Source organism: Thalassophryne amazonica, chromosome 9 (assembly GCF_902500255.1).
Source record: "Thalassophryne amazonica chromosome 9, fThaAma1.1, whole genome shotgun sequence".
In the NCBI taxonomy this organism is placed as follows: Eukaryota; Metazoa; Chordata; class Actinopteri; order Batrachoidiformes; family Batrachoididae; genus Thalassophryne; species Thalassophryne amazonica.
In genome coordinates this window covers 112,145,544-112,162,162 of record NC_047111.1, presented here as the reverse complement: position 1 = coordinate 112,162,162, position 16,619 = coordinate 112,145,544, and the positions used below count along the sequence as shown (strand labels likewise).

The 16,619-nt window shown below is 40.0% G+C and overlaps 1 protein-coding gene across 1 annotated transcript in view; it reads left to right on the top strand.

Moving 5' to 3' along the window:
* Window positions 1-16,619, top strand: part of stt3a (STT3 oligosaccharyltransferase complex catalytic subunit A) — a 34,997-nt gene that overhangs the window by 2,240 nt on the left and 16,138 nt on the right. The window contains exons 2-12 of the mRNA XM_034178976.1: window positions 5,263-5,381; window positions 5,466-5,526; window positions 5,611-5,732; window positions 7,790-7,935; window positions 8,914-9,004; window positions 9,090-9,196; window positions 9,283-9,447; window positions 11,898-12,078; window positions 12,242-12,397; window positions 13,357-13,448; window positions 15,348-15,503. Coding sequence (XP_034034867.1) covers window positions 5,294-5,381; window positions 5,466-5,526; window positions 5,611-5,732; window positions 7,790-7,935; window positions 8,914-9,004; window positions 9,090-9,196; window positions 9,283-9,447; window positions 11,898-12,078; window positions 12,242-12,397; window positions 13,357-13,448; window positions 15,348-15,503 — 1,365 coding nt within the window. The 5' untranslated portion in view covers window positions 5,263-5,293. The remainder of the gene's footprint in view (window positions 1-5,262; window positions 5,382-5,465; window positions 5,527-5,610; window positions 5,733-7,789; window positions 7,936-8,913; window positions 9,005-9,089; window positions 9,197-9,282; window positions 9,448-11,897; window positions 12,079-12,241; window positions 12,398-13,356; window positions 13,449-15,347; window positions 15,504-16,619) is intronic.

Here is a 16,619-nt window from a genome sequence, read left to right as displayed (position 1 = left end):
CGTCCATCTGGCCACTCTACCATCCAGACCTGATTGTTGGATTGCTAGAGAGATGGTTGTCCTTCTGGAAGGTTCTCTTCTCTCCACAGACGAATGCTGGAGTTCTGACAGAGTGACCATCGGACCACCATAAAAGGAGCAGCCCCAAAAGTCTCAGCTACAACCCCTGGCAAAAATTATGGAATCACCGGCCTTGGAGGATGTTCATTCAGTTGTTTAATTTTGTAGAAAAAAAGCAGATCACAGACATGACACAAAACTAAAGTCATTTCAAATGGCAACTTTCTGGCTTTAAGAAACACTATAAGAAATCAGGAAAAAAAATTGTGGCAGTCAGTAACGGTTACTTTTTTAGACCAAGCAGAGGGAAAAAAAATATGGAATCACTCAATTCTGAGGAAAAAATTATGGCATCATGAAAAACAAAAGAACGCTCCAACACATCACTAGTATTTTGTTGCACCACCTCTGGCTTTTATAACAGCTTGCAGTCTCTGAGGCATGGACTTAATGAGTGACAAACAGTACTCTTCATCAATCTGGCTCCAACTTTCTCTGATTGATGTTGCCAGATCAGCTTTGCAGGTTGGATCCTTGTCATGGACCATTTTCTTCAACTTCCACCAAAGATTTTCAATTGGATTAAGATCCGGACTATTTGCAGGCCATGACATTGACCCTATGTGTCTTTTTGCAAGGAATGTTTTCATAGTTTTTGCTCTATGGCAAGATGCATTATCATCTTGAAAAATGATTTCATCCCCAAACATTCTTTCAATTGATGGGATAAGAAAAGTGTCAAAAATATCAACGTAAACTTGTGCATTTATTGATGATGTAATGACAGCCATCTCCCCAGTGCCTTTACCTGACATGCAGCTCCATATCATCAATGACTGTGGAAATTTACATATTCTCTTCAGGCAGTCATCTTTATAAATCTCATTGGAACAGCACCAAACAAAAGTTCCAGCATCATCACCTTGCCCAATGCAGATTCGAGATTCCTCACTGAATATGACTTTCATCCAGTCATCCACAGTCCATGATTGCTTTTCCTTAGCCCATTGTAACCTTGTTTTTTTCTGTTTAGGTGTTAATGATGGCTTTCATTTGTCTGACAAACGTCTGTCTTGACACTTTGATGTCTTCCTTGGTCTACCAGTATGTTTGCCTTTAACAACCTTCCCATGTTCTTTGTATTTGGTCCAGAGTTTAGACACAGCTGACTGTGAACAACCAACATCTTTTGCAACATTGCGTGATGATTTACCCTCTTTTAAGAGTTTGATAATCCTCTCCTTTGTTTCAATTGACATCTCTCGTGTTGGAGCCATGATTCATGTCAGTCCACTTGGTGCAACAGCTCTCCAAGGTGTGATCACTCCTTTTTAGATGCAGACTAATGAGCAGATCTGATTTGATGCAGGTGTTAGTTTTGGGGATGAAAATTTACAGGGTGATTCCATAATTTATTCCTCAAAATAGAGTGAGTCCATATTTTTTTTCCCTCTGCTTGGTCTACAAAAGTAACCGTTACTGATTGCCACAATTTTTTTTCCTGATTTCTTATAGTGTTTCTTAAAGCCAGAAAGTTGCCATTTGAAATGACTTTAGTTTGTGTCATGTCTGTGATCTGCTTTTTTTCTACAAAATTAAACAACTGAATGAACATCCTCCGAGGCCTGTGATTCCATAATTTTTGCCAGGGGTTGTATACACAAGCAAAGATGGGGCGAGGATCACCACTTTGAACAACTGCATGAAAAAAAAAATAGTCCAGCAGTTTAACTAAGTTTCAGGTGGCTCTGCATTAAAAACCAACATCATTCTGTAAAGGATCTTACCGAGTGGACTCAGGAGCACTTCAGAAAACCATTGTCAGTTAACACAGTTCATCGCTACATCTACAAGTGCAAGTTAAAACTCTACCATGCAAAACGAAAGCCATCAACAACATCCAGAAACACCGCCGCCTTCTCTGGGCCTGAGCTCATTTGAAATGGACAGACGCAACGTGGAAAAGTGTGCTGTGGTCTGATGAGTCCACTTTTCAAATTGTTTTTGGAAATCATGGACGTTGTGTCCTCCGGACAAAAGTGGAAAAAGACCATCCAAATTTTTGCCGCGTAAAGTTCAGAAGCCAGCATCTGTGATGGTTATGGGGGTGTGTTAGTCCTCATGGCATGGACAACTTACACATCTGTGATGGCACCATCAATGCTGAAAGGTACATCCAGGTTTTGAAGCAACACATGCTGCCATCCAAGCAGCGTCTTTTTCAGGGACGTCCCTGCTTATTTCAGCAAGACAGTGCCAAGCCACATTCTGCACGTGTTACAACAGCGTGGCTTCGTAGTAAAAGAGTGCGGGTACTAGACTGGCCTGCCTGCAGTCCAGACCTGTCGCCCATTGAAAATGTGTGGCGCATTATGAAGCGCAAAATACGACAACAGAGACCCCGGACTGTTGAACAACTGAAGTCGTACATCAAGCAAGAATGGGAAAGAATTCCACCTACAAAGCTTCAACAATTAGTGTCCTCAGTTCCCAAATGCTTATTCAGTGTTGTTAGAAGGAAAGGTGATGTAACACAGTGGTAAGCATACCACTGTCCCAGCTTTTTTGAAACGTGTTGCAAGCATCCATTTCAAAATGACCAAATATTTGTACAAAACCAAAAAAGTTTATCAGTTTGGACATTAAATATCTTGTCTTTGTGGTGTATTCAATTGAATATAGGTTGAAGAGGATTTGCAAATCATTGTATTCTGTTTTTATTTACATTTTACACGACGTCCCAACTTCATTGGAATTGGGGTTGTAGCTAAGATGGGCGCCCAGCTCTGCGAAGAGTCCTGGTGGAGCCGAACTTCTTCCATTTACAGGTGATAGAGTTCACTGTGAATCTCATCACTGACAACGATTCGATACGCATCTCGATACACTACCAGCGATATGATACATATAAACGATACATGATGATACTGACGATAACGTTGCGATACAATTAATCCCTGTTCCTGATTTGATGCGATTTGATATGTATTTAATGGTGATTCAGTTCTTCACAATGTGATATGATGTGATTTAGTGCGATACGATTAATGATGAGTATTGATAAGATTTTATCGATCAACGCCATTATCGGTTCCGCTTATAGAATTTTCTGTGTGCTACAAGTAGGCTTTATAGGTTTTCTATGTCAGCAACATTTTATTGAGTCTTAAAGTAAATAAATATGAAATTGGTCACTGGATCCTTGATCTCTGGACATAAATAGAAATAAACATGTATTTTTTGTCAAAAGCATTTCCTTTCAGATATTGATGACACAAATGTAACCCCATACCCTCTGAGCTGAGCTCTTCAGCCGGCTGCACGTCAAGATCAGTGTTTCATAAAGAACGGAGGACGTTTCATTTTGGGTGGGGAAAAAATGGGTTTGGTCGATTGTAGTTTGTTTGTATTATAATGTTTAGAAAGAGGTCATTTGATTTTTAAAATGGCGATTCGCTATGAAGTTATTAATTCAGACCGAAATCTGTGTGGCTCTTTGGAGCTGTGCACTTAGTCCCACAAAACAGAGAATATTATTATTATTATTATTATTATTATTTCCTTTACCCGATGGACAACTTAAGTTTACGCACGGCTGGTGCTCACGCCAGAGAACCATCACGTAAAACTCTGGTGTGGAACGTTGGATGTTTCTTGCCCGCAACAGGACAAGAGTCCCAATTCGTGATTTTGATCCACACAAAGCTTTACTCACGATTGACATTTTTAAATGGCTTTGAGTGGGGTTAATGAAGACATTGCGGACCTGCCGCTTCTGAAAACCAGCAAAGCAGAGAACCAGCGAACAGCAGGTTGAAGCGCTGCTTTGTTGCTTCAAGCAAACCCACCGCAGTCTGCAATTAACGTAGAGAAATGATCATTTCCCAATAAACGCCTCAAAAATAACGGCCGCTCCGGTGTCCTGAACTGAAGGACCGATTAGGAAATCGTTAAGCTTTCTGGCTTCCGTCCGTGGTACATTCATAGTGCATTGGAAAAAATCGATGCAAGCAGGCAGCAAGCGATGCAACATGATTCAACCCGTCAAATGAATCGATGCACACTGAATGAATTGATGTATTTGGATCGTGCAAGTTTGTATCTAGATACAGATTTGTATCAATTAATCTCCAGTGTGTGCCTGTCATTGTGTCAAATCAGCTGAATTTACCCCAGGTGGACTCCAATTAAGCTGTAGAAACATCTCAAGGATGATCAGTGGAAACAGGATACGCCTGTGCACAATTTTGAGCTTCATGGCAAATGCTGTGAATACTTATGCACACGTGATTTCTTAGTAGATTTAAATTTTTAATAAATTTGCAAAAAAAAAAAAAAAATCACATTGTCATTATGGGGTATTGTGTGTAGAGGTTGGAGGGAAAAAATTAATTTCATCCATTTTGGAACACTTACTGGATGCACTGTATTTGGACAGTGACGCAGTGCATGTGATTATTGACTCTGTACACCAAGACTCTGGGGGTTGAAGTGCAACAATCAAGAGATGCCTGTTAGACTGTTAGTACTAGATCTGTACCACATGCCAGATCCATTCTGCATATGTATGTCGATCTGCACATATGCAGACAGACTGTTTTGGAGCATTAACTACTACTAAGTTGTCCTAATTAATATTTCGTAACAAAACAGACTCACGCTAAACTGCATAAACTTAAAACACTCAGTTATTCTGGTTGGCAGTTGGCATGTTTCTTCCATTTAATTGTGAGCATATGCAGAACAGATCTGGCAGGTGGTACTGATCTGATATTTGCGTCGACTTTAAGCATTAATTCCAGGTCCTATATCGGCCCTGAGGTCTGTTGATGCCAGAGCACAGATGCTGCACCTAACTGAAAAAACTAAATGTAAGGATTAGTGTTCATGCAAATCATTGCTTACTCAAGTAGACAAGTCAGTTATTCAGAAATTCAAACTGTATGGCACTGTATGTTGCTGTCCTGTGACAGGGGATATTGACAAACTTAAATGTTTGTTGCTAGATTGCCACGTTGACAGTTTATTAAAACTGACATCTATTATTTGGGAGTGTGATTTGCCCATGTGACAGTAGTACCACTGGAGTAATCATTACAGATACTTTGTATTCATCAGTGTTTTACTAAAGCATTGTCTGCCATGATTTTTAGCACAGTTCTGTAACTGTCTCACAATAATATCCTGTTCTTCCTGCTAGGTTGTACGGTTAGCTCTCCCTATCCTTGCCAAAATGACGAAGCTAGGCTTCCTGCGTTTGTCCTATGAGAAGCAGGACACGCTGCTGAAGCTCCTCATCCTGTCTATGGCTGCTGTCCTCTGTGAGTCTTCTGCTTACTTTTGGTACACTGAACAAACATTAGAAACCTGCTGTGCTACAATGTTTGCTTTTTTCTTTTTTCCAGCATTCTCTACCAGACTCTTTTCTGTGTTGAGGTTTGAAAGTGTCATCCACGAATTTGATCCGTAAGTGTCATTTATGTCTTGGGTATTTCCACTAATGTCAGTTTTCATTCATAAAATAATGTCTCAACTTCATCTCATGCTCAGGTATTTTAATTACCGTACTACCCGCTTCCTGGCAGAAGAAGGCTTCTATAAGTTTCATAACTGGTTTGATGACAGGGCGTGGTATCCTCTGGGGAGGATCATTGGTGGCACTATTTACCCAGGTAGGAATCAGACAGAAGTTCACCTGTACTCATTTAGAATCCAGTCCTATATACTCTGAAATAAGTCAGTGCAGAGCTAAAATGCATCTTTCACTGCTTCAGCCACATTAATTTCTCTTGGTGTTCTTTAATTTTCCACTTAAGTTTTGGCTTCTTAAGCACTGGTCCCACCAAATAATGAACAGGGAATAATGAGCCACGCAGCATGTTTTTTTTTTTTTTTTTTTTTTGGTACGAGTGGAGGTATTCAACAATCGTGAGAAAATAGTGGCTCTTAGAGGCAGAATATTAGGCTAACGAGGCTCATCTCTGAGCGTTGGCGCTAATTTCAAGAAGTTCATAATTTAGCAACAACAGAGTGTAAGAGGACAAACAAGGATTTTAGAGGCATGTTTGTGGTGAGTACGAGGCTGTTAAAAGCCCATTATCCGAGCACCTGGCAGCTATGATGACATGACTGGCTGAATTTCCAGGCCCTTTGTCAGAATTGTTGCAGGTTTCACTTTCCGTTCTTTCAAGGGTAGATGGAAAGTTTACTGTCTATTGTCATTCATCACAGAACTTAATTGGTACATGCATGAAAGTGCATGCAGGATGTGGGCCAGTGGCATTGTTGATGGCTGCACCGTGAAGCTTATTTAAGAGCCGTAGTCTGTAACTGTGGAATGGTTTATAGAAGGGGGTGATATATCGTGTTTCAGTAGGCCACTGAAGTTTTTTAGGGGAAGATGGATTAAAAAATTAATTTTTTTTTTTTTAATCCAAAGATCCCTTCAGGTGGAAAATTACGGGCCTTTTTAGGGTAGGAGTTAAAGGGGCCAAAACAGTGACATAGTCAAAATGTGGATTTTGACCTTTGAATATCTTTGTGCGCCCTCAGTAAGCCTCGTTGATCTTATGGTATATGAATGTATGGATGGAGTTCTCCCATTTAGCGTTATATTTTTCAAGGCTGAGGGCGCCGCCTATAGCAAGGCTTTTTGCCTCATTAACCTACAAGGAGGGTTAATGAGGCAAAAGGCCTTCTTAATATCTTTATCATGAATAGCAGAGATAGAGGAACATAATAAAACAAGTTTCACTGAAATCCATGGGGGGCGCATTGAGATGAATGAAATGAAAATCGCCAAATATCACGTTCTTAGCATAAAGAGCACCACCTATGCAAAAGCGCCCTAACTAAGCCACTGCCATTTATGCAAATTTGGAAAGAACTTATCCCAGTGTATCCAAATATGCATAAATGAGCAAGGCTTATTCATGGCACAGGCCCTGGGAGGGTCCCAAATGTAGCCCAAAATGCCAAAAGTTGTGACTTGAAGCGCCGCCTATAGGCAGCGCACTCAGTTAGCCTTGAAAAATATAACGCTAAATGAGAGAACTCCAGCCATAACATTCATATACCATAAGATCAATGAGGCTTACTGAGGGCACACAAAGATATTCAAAGGTTTGGATTTTTGGATAAAGAAATATTTTTTGTCCGTTTGGACAATACATCTTCCCCTAAAAAAAACTTAAGTGGTCTACTGAAATATGATGTATCACCACCCATTTGAAAGTTACAGATTTCGGCTCTTAAGCACAGTGAAATAAGAAGTTTGATACAATAAGATGTTTGCTCATGTTGACTCTTTAAGGCCTGCATTTACTAAAACATGTGGTTTATTTCTTGAGTTATTTACAAATTGAGGCATGTGATTATGAGTTCCCAGCTCAAAATCATCAGCTAATACTGTGTTCTTCCCATTATTACAGCTAATATTCACACACATTTGATTTAAAAAACAAAAAACAACCAAACAAAAAAAACAAAAACAAAACAAGACTTTTTGAGCAGTTCTGGCAACAAACCAGTCAAGGCAAAGCAGCCTTCTCAGTGGTGCTAATTATCAGAATCCTCCAGGCTCCTGCTATGTGTTCTATTTTACTGACATGCATGTCAGTAAAATACAGAGCAGAGCCGCTATCATGTTGTATGAGGTTCTGTTGCCTGTCAGTCTGCCATTATTATTTTGTGTGCAAACTTAAAACCCTCTCGTTTCATCTCTCACCAGGCCTGATGATCACCTCTGCTGTCTTCTACCATGTTCTACATTTTTTTCACATCACCATTGACATCCGGAATGTTTGTGTTTTCCTGGCTCCCTTGTTCTCCTCTTTCACCGCAATCGTGACATACCACTTCACTAAGGAGCTGAAGGTACAACTACCAAAGACATCAATGTAGGATGTGACCTCAAAGTAAAAGTGCTTTTTTTTTTTTTTTTTTTTTTTTTTTTTATACAGTCTGTGTCCTGAGTGGAAGGCACTCTCATTAGTCGCTCCCTAGTGATGTGGAAAATTAGATCGCCAAAACGTTTATAGCTCAGAGCCTCGGTTTTCATGTCATTTTATAATGTCTAGCAGAGTAAAGCCTGATACAACTTCTACAACTCCATACCTCCTTGGCTAAACAACGGCATCGATGTGGGCTTGACCCTTTCAAAATTCACCGTCACATGAGTGGGTGTCATACTGCAATTTACCATCAGAATAGAGGGAACGCAAAGTGAAGTACAAGGCAGGGACTTTTCCACCTGCACTACCAATGTTCCTTTTTTTCACCTTTTTCTGGACTAATTTATTTCTCAAAGACCTCCACTTCTTTATACAATCATCAACCTCCAAACCAAGGTTACGTGCAATTTCCCTCCATGAATTGTGCGTCATTTGGCTGTCTTTGTAGTTTTGTTGGCTCCATGTTATAAAGTTGGCTATATTTGTGGACTTTTCTGCCAAATGTTACTCTATTTGATGCATGGTAGAAATGTTAACAGCGTGCACACTGCAAAAACATTTAAATCTGACAGGAGAAGAAGGTCTGAAACCGGAAAACTGACCAATTGCAGCCCTTGCGGTGTCCCTCGTTTTGACGTGTAGTTTGAGTTTTAGGGAGGTGCATGTCAGGCTACGGAGAGGGGCAGTGTCACATCCCACTTTCCCACTTACTTCAGAACATGTCCCACACTCTGCATCTCTATTTTTATGATAGACAGATTAGATATAACTGTATTGATCCCTTGGGAAGACTCCCTCAGGGAAATTGAGGTTCCCATTTACGATGAAAGCGGCTTTCTTTGTTTGGTGTCATATTTAGAGCCTGTAAAGTGACAAACTCTAATGGTGGTGATCTCTTTAGGATGCAGGCGCTGGCCTCCTGGCAGCAGCCATGATTGCGGTGGTTCCTGGGTATATATCTCGTTCTGTTGCTGGCTCCTACGATAATGAAGGTATCTCCCTGATGTTAATAGCTGTGCTCGTCTTAGATTGTGTGACAGAAGGATAATCGACTCCCGCTGTGCTGTCACACTCAAGGTATTGCCATCTTTTGCATGCTGTTGACTTACTACATGTGGATCAAAGCTGTGAAAACTGGCTCTGTGTACTGGTCATCCATGTGTGCTTTAGCATACTTCTACATGGTAAGTGTCTAATACAAGTACTGATATTTATTTTACAAGGCACGTTTAAATTCCACAGTTCTGATGAGGTCTGTGTGTGCATGTAGGTTTCCTCCTGGGGTGGCTACGTGTTCCTGATCAATCTTATCCCTCTTCACGTCCTGGTTCTGATGCTTACAGGCCGATTCTCTCACCGTATCTACGTGGCTTACTGCACAGTCTACTGCCTGGGCACCATCCTTTCCATGCAGATATCTTTTGTTGGCTTCCAAGTAAGTTATTAAAGTACCGGGTCAAGTTGGGATAGTTACTGTGATAGTTCATGATGTGGTAGTCTAATCACAAGTGAGACTGTTAAATGTGCCGTCTCTGTGCTGATGAGTGTCTGAAAATGTCCACTTAGCAGAGGTGTCATTGTTCAGACATAAAACTGTATATGTTAATATAGATTTATTTATTTTTTTTTAGTCCTGGAATGTTGTCTGCAGTGAAAAGTGTCTCACATTTCAGACATATGAGATGTGTGTGTGTATGTGTGTGTATATGAACACTGCAAACATTTGACAAATGCAGATCAAGTTATTCTCCAGTTACTAGATATGACAGTGAGAAAACACAAGCAATTAAGGGTTTATGGGGTTGTTTTCTTTTTTTTGTGAACAGTGTGTGTAGTATTCTGGCAATATAGACTGAATTAAAGCAGCCCTCAGAGTACATAACCTTGACTATTTTGCCATATGAAATCCCTCACCCAAATACGTAAAGTTTATTTAAATTTTTTTTTTAGAGAAAAGTTTTAAAAAATGAAAAAAGTGGGCAATTATGTAGACCTGGGTTTGATTCCCAGTTACTCTGCCTACCTGTGTTCTTGGACAAGATACTTCTTCAGCATTGTCTCAGTCCATCCCTCTGTAAATGAGTACTGGTGTTGCCGACCAAATGGTCCCCTCTAAAAATTGGTCTGCCCTGCCTTCACTGCGCATGCGTCATTTTGGAGCATCGGCAGTAATTCACCGATTATCGCCTCGTTTGTGCTTAAAACTGCACTCCAGTCATCATGTATCTCAGTGGCAGATATCTGAAGCTTTTGTACAACAATTGTTTCCACATAAATTCAGCATTATTTCATAATAAAACATGGGGGAGCGATCAGCGCGACAGCAGCGTCTCTGAGTCTGACTGTCTGAGTCTGACTCGACACCCAAAGCGATCAAAGGGAATAATGTGATTATTAACCATCAGATGACAAAGTAAAACCTCTTAAATCATTCTAAAGTCAGTTTTAAGCAGAAACAAGGCCATTTTAAGAAGAAACGAGGCGATAATCGGTGAGTTGCTACTGATGCTCTGAAATGACATGTACAGCAGCCCGTCAGACTCAAACGTGTTGCTGTAGCACTCTGATTGGTCCCCCATCTTTTATTATGAAATAATGCTGAATTTATGTGGAAATGATTGTTGTACAAAAGCTTCAGATATCTGTTGCTGAGATAGATGATGACTGGAGTTTTAAGCAGAAACGAGGTGATAATCGGTGAATCGCTGGTGACGCTCCGTAATGACGCATGCGCAGTGAAGGCAGGGCAGGCCAATTTTTAGGGGGAGCCATTTGGTCGGGGACATTGGTCTTAGCTGGAGAAGTAACTTGTAATGGACTGGCATCCAATCCAGGGGAAGTTATAGACCAGAGGTGGCCAAGTTCGGTCCTCGAGAGCCACCTTCCTGACGCTCTTAGTTGTCTCCCTGCTCCAACACACCTGAATCCAATGAAAGACTTGTTAGCAGACTTTTAATGAGCCTTTCATTGGATTCAGGTGTGTTTGAGCAGGGAGACAACTAAGAGTATTAGGAATGTGGCTCTCGAGGACCGAACTTGGCCACCCCTGTTATAGACTCTCATCGGCTTCAGACTACAGTATCCTGGGATAAGCAATGGGCCTCAGGGTCTGTAGAGGACTGATTTCTTCTCATTGAATTGAGATCTTTGTATTATTACACTCTGCTAAGAACATTTTCACTCATCTGTAGTTTATTTTACACCATAATTACTGAAACACTTGTGGACTGCGTTTGATGGAAGTTGGGGGTGGGGTTAGGGTTAGGGTGGCATTTTCATCATTTGCCATTGCCACATAACAATAAATCAATATTTCTTATATGTTGGGGTTAAACCGGACTCTACTAAATGCCCCTTTCTCATGGAAGTGGAAAAATTGTCAGGATATGCACCAACTTTTACTTCAAACTTCCACTACAAAGTTACCAGATAATCAATGTTTAAGTTTCTCAGTGACAAATAAACTGATCCACCAACAAACACTGGTGAAGACATGACCTTGTTGTTGGAGGTAATCAGCGATGTGTTGTCAGGAGAATGCTAATATTTTTTTTTAATACTCTGGAAGTCAAAGCATTTGTCTAGACCAGCCTTTCTTAGAGTGATCCCTGATCTACCCCTCTCTGTCCATGAGTACATTGGTAAAATTTTACATTATTATCACATTGTAACTCAAACTGTTGAAAACAATTCCAAAGTCAATTAGATATACTGTTGGAGTGGTAAGCAGACCAGTTGTTTTTGGATATTTTAGGAGTTATCTGTTTATTTTTATTTATTTATTTGTTTTTTGAGTTAAGTGGTCTTTGATCTAGACTGAATTCCACGCAAAAGGTCACAAGATTCTGACTATTTGACCTTCCTGCCTCTGTTTTTCTAAACCAGCCCGTGCAGTCCTCAGAACACATGGCTGCCTTCGGCGTGTTCGGGTTGTGTCAGATTCATGCCTTTGTGGATTATCTGCGCAGCAAACTGAATGCCCAACAATTTGAAGTGTTGTTCAAGAGTGTCATTTCTCTGGTGGGCTTCGTCCTGCTGTCTGTGGGTGCTGTTCTCATGCTGACTGGTAAGACGAGACAAAAATGATGCTTGGGTGTTTTTTAAACGGGGTCTTGGTTTAAGACATTGTGTCGGCATACATATTTCCCATTGTAGTGGCCTATATGGGTCTGTCTCACCATACCATCACCTGATTTAGAAGGTAAAGTAGATTTGGTTGTGTGCTTCAGGTAAGATCTCTCCATGGACGGGTCGTTTCTACTCCCTACTGGATCCCTCGTATGCCAAGAACAACATCCCCATCATCGCCTCTGTGTCTGAGCACCAGCCCACAACCTGGTCATCATACTACTTTGATCTCCAGCTGCTGGTCTTCATGTTCCCGGGTATGAGCGCACTCTAACACACTGTTACTTTAACACAAGTTTAGACTCAAAATCTTCATTTGTTAAAGTGCGCTTCCCACCAATGGGATAAGTAACATTAAACAGTGCTTTCAAGCAAACTACAGACAAAGTCACAAAAACACTTACCCTCCGTCGCTTCCAACAAAGCCGTGGCCGAGTTGCGGTCATTCTGCCTCCCCTTGCTCGCCAGTCAGTGTCCATAAATGGCGTTCCTGCGGTCGAACAGTTTCTAGCCCTTACGGTCTGACCTACTCCGGTCGTTGTGGTCCTGTAATCACTTTTAAACTTTTTCAGCTGTTCTCTGCGTTGCTGTAATGTCCGGTGAGCCGGGCGCGGCCAAAGACTGAGAGATTTTCTCATTTCGGGTCACTTCATCCACCTCTCTGTATTCTCTCCTCCGCCACCAAACAAAACGTCCGCAGCTCATCCATGGACCACGGTGTGGTTTTGTGCGAGTAAAAAAACTCACCGTGAAACGAAAGAAAAGGATGGTCGCTGTAACGCCGCTGTGACTATTTAAAAATGGCAGGTTTTGATTTTTGTCTCGGACAGCGCGCTCATGACTCGTCCAGTGAAGACATTCTCTGACCAATCAGTGGCCGGGAGCCTACATTTTAGTATTGGCTCAGCTCGCTTGGAACCGCTCCTGAGCAGGTACTAAAAAAAGCACCCGGTACGAGGTACTAACCCTAGTGGAAAAGCAAAAAAAACGAGTAGAGTTGAGCCGAGTAGTGCTACTTTTATGAAGTAGAAAAGCACCATATGTAACAAGGTGTTAATATTGTATTGTCCCTCAATCTTTTTAAATCAACAACCTATTAATGGGAGACATAAATTTTGATAAATCTGAGTAAGAGTCTAAACTAGTGAGTAGTGTGTTAAGAAATAGTATGATGAAGGTATCCAGTTGTTGAAAGTTGTCTTTCTTTTTCTTACAGTTGGTCTTTACTATTGTTTCAACAACCTATCAGATGCCAGGATTTTCATCATCATGTACGGCGTCACCAGCATGTACTTTTCTGCTGTTATGGTACGTTCTATACAAGATCAGTTATGTGGTTCAGTTCTGAATTTAGTGTTTTTTTTTACATCATTTACAACATTTGACAACATTTTTACATGCTATATAGACTTAGACTGCTGGGGGGTTCCCATGATGCACTGAGTGTTTCTTTCTCTTTTTGCTCTGTATGCACCACTCTGCATTTAATCATTAGTGATTGATCTCTGCTCCCCTCCACAGCATGTCTTTTTCCTGATTCTCTCCCCTCAGCTCCAACCAGTCCCAGCAGAAGACTGCCCCTCCCTGAGCCTGGTTCTGCTGGAGGTTTCTTCCTGTTAAAAGGGAGTTTTTCCTTCCCACTGTCGCCATGTGCTTGCTCACAGGGGGTCGTTTTGACCGTTGGGGTTTTTCTGTAATTATTGTATGGCTTTTGCCTTGCAATATAAAGCGCCTTGGGGCAACTGTTGTGATTTGGTGCTATATAAATAAATAAATTGAATTGAATTGAATCAGGTACTTTGGGCAGCTCTTTGCGTCCTCTAAGTTTTTGAGCTTATTTTCTTAATTTTTTCCTGCTAAACCTTAAAGAGCAGATGTCTGAGTAATATTTACCTTTTTATGTTAAACTGACCTGTTATGGTCTTCTGAAACAGTTGATAGATGCACTTTATACCTTAAAAATGTCTATGGCATTTTCAGTGTTAGCTTTAGAGTCAAATACATTACAATTGTAATTTATTTTATTTATTTCTTTTTATGTATTGTAATTGTAGCATAAAAAGTACAACAGACAATATATAAGGTTCGTTCAATAATGAGTGGGAAGAAGTCTAAACTTAACAATCATGATGATGATAATAATAATAATAGTAGCAACAGCAATAATAATAATAATGCTAGAATTCAATTTTGAAAAAGACAAAGACAAAAAGAACCTGATAAAACACAACAGAAAAGATAAAACCAACAAACAATGAACATAAATAAATATAGAAATAAATAATCCCAGTTTCCTCTAAACACCTAGTGGCTCTCACACCCCCACTTCATCCCTGTATCCTGTGAAAACATATTCTTTATATTTTGTTTTAAACTGTTGAATGTTTGGATGTTGTTCCACTTTCTCACCCAACAAATAATGAAATGCAGAATGTTTTCTTGTTTGTGTGGATTTTATTAATTTTAAAGTACTTTTTCCCCCCCTTAATTGATGTCCCACCTTTCAAGCCCTGAATAATTTTGGTATGTTTTTTTTTTTTTTTTTTTTTTTGGTAAAAGGTTTTTTTTTTTTTTTTTTTTTTTTTTTGCTTTGTACAAGATCTGTGCTGTTTGAAATTTTACTGTCTGTTAATTTTAATATTTTTTTTACTTTAAGAAGAGTGAGTGAGTATGGGCTTGATAGTGACAATGTGAATGACCCGTATTGCCCTTTTTTGAAGAGTAGTTAGTGATTTTATCAAACTAATGTAGTTATTGCCCCAGATCTCTACACAGTAATTGAAATCCATTAAGACAGTGGAACACTGTAGGATGTGGAGTGATTTGTGATCCAGAACGTGTTTTGCTTTGTTTAGCACTGAAATGCTTTTTGATAATTTGGTTTGTATATATTTGATGTTTGGTTTCCAACTGATTTTCTCATCTATTATAGCCCCAAGAAATTTATTTTCATTAAACCTTTCAGTCTTGTACAAGTTTTTTTTTTTTCTCACCAAAATGAGTATGGCACTCACTGCAGTTTATTGCCCCATTATTGGAATAGCCCCAGATTGCATTTCAGAGCTTCTAGAATTAAAAAAATTTTTCCATAACAAAATTTTGGGTTTCAGCTTTTTTTTGTTTTTCACCACTTTCATCCCTCTAATTACAAAAGGTTTGAAACGTAAGCATATGCCGCTCAGAATTAAGGTGGTGCTGTTTTCTCAGGTACGTCTCATGTTGGTGTTAGCTCCCGTTATGTGCATCCTGTCAGGAATCGGCGTGTCTCAGGTGCTGACCACCTACATGAAGAACTTGGACGTCAGCCGGCCAGACAAAAAGAGCAAGAAGCAGCAGGACTCCACCTACCCCATCAAAAATGAGGTTTGAGGGGACTAGTGCAGTATTGATGCCATTTTTTATTTGTAAAAAAAAAAACAGCCATTTAAAAAAAAAAAAAAAAAAAGCCAAGTTGTAATTAGATAACCGTCTGATATAACCGGTGTCAAATAGAACACTGCCAACTACTGGTGTTAGTGCGAGTTTTGGCCCTTTTTCAGCTGATTTTTCTTTAGTGCGAGAATTTTTTGGATCACACCGAGTTTCAGTTTAATCGAGCATCCTGCACTGTTTAGTATACATGGGTAACGAGCTGCGTTTAACATCTCACGACCACCTTCTGATTGCCAATCGTATAGTCGGATAAAAATCAAACCTGTTTGATATTCTTGTGCCTGTGCAAACACCGCAGAGCTGTTTTGTAATGTGTTTTTTTTTTTGTTTTTTTTAATTTTGATGTCTCCCATCGAGAGTTTTTGTAAATTAAGTTTGGGAAAAAAAGCATCTGTGTACGTTTTGCTTCTGGAAGCACGAGTCCTACGTGTGTTTTTTGAATGTACAATGTGTGTGAGAACATAAATCGGGCGCTCTGAACTTTTACACCGTGCGGTTCTGTGGTACAGTGTCTGCCCAGTTTCAGTCTGACCACTGCCATGAGCACTACTGGCCAGTAGATGGCAGTAGAGACCTTGAAAACCTGCCAAATCAAAATTCCAGATAATCTGTGTCTGCTACTCTGCTACATTTAAGATGCGTGGAATTTAATAAAAGCAAACACAAAAACGTCTATAAACCCAGAGAATATATTCACAAGAGTTTTAGGCACTAGAGTTTAATGCTGTTGTCCTGATCAGAGTGTCTCAAAGATAATCCGATAATGGTTTTCAAACTTATCTGAAAAGATAATCAGATAATGAAAACTTTATCTTCGATAATTATCTGTTATCGGAAGTGTGCCCACCACTGCTGATTACGAAGATCAATATCGGGGCCAATTGAGGTTTTTCTTTTTTTTTTTTTTTTTTTTTTTTTTGATTGATAGTATTGTATTTATTAAACCCAAGTCTCACCGTGACCCGTCTGCAGTCCATTTGATCAGTGACACATTGACGGTGTTGATAGCCACCACTCTATTCAGCACTTGCTAGCTCAGCAGCACCA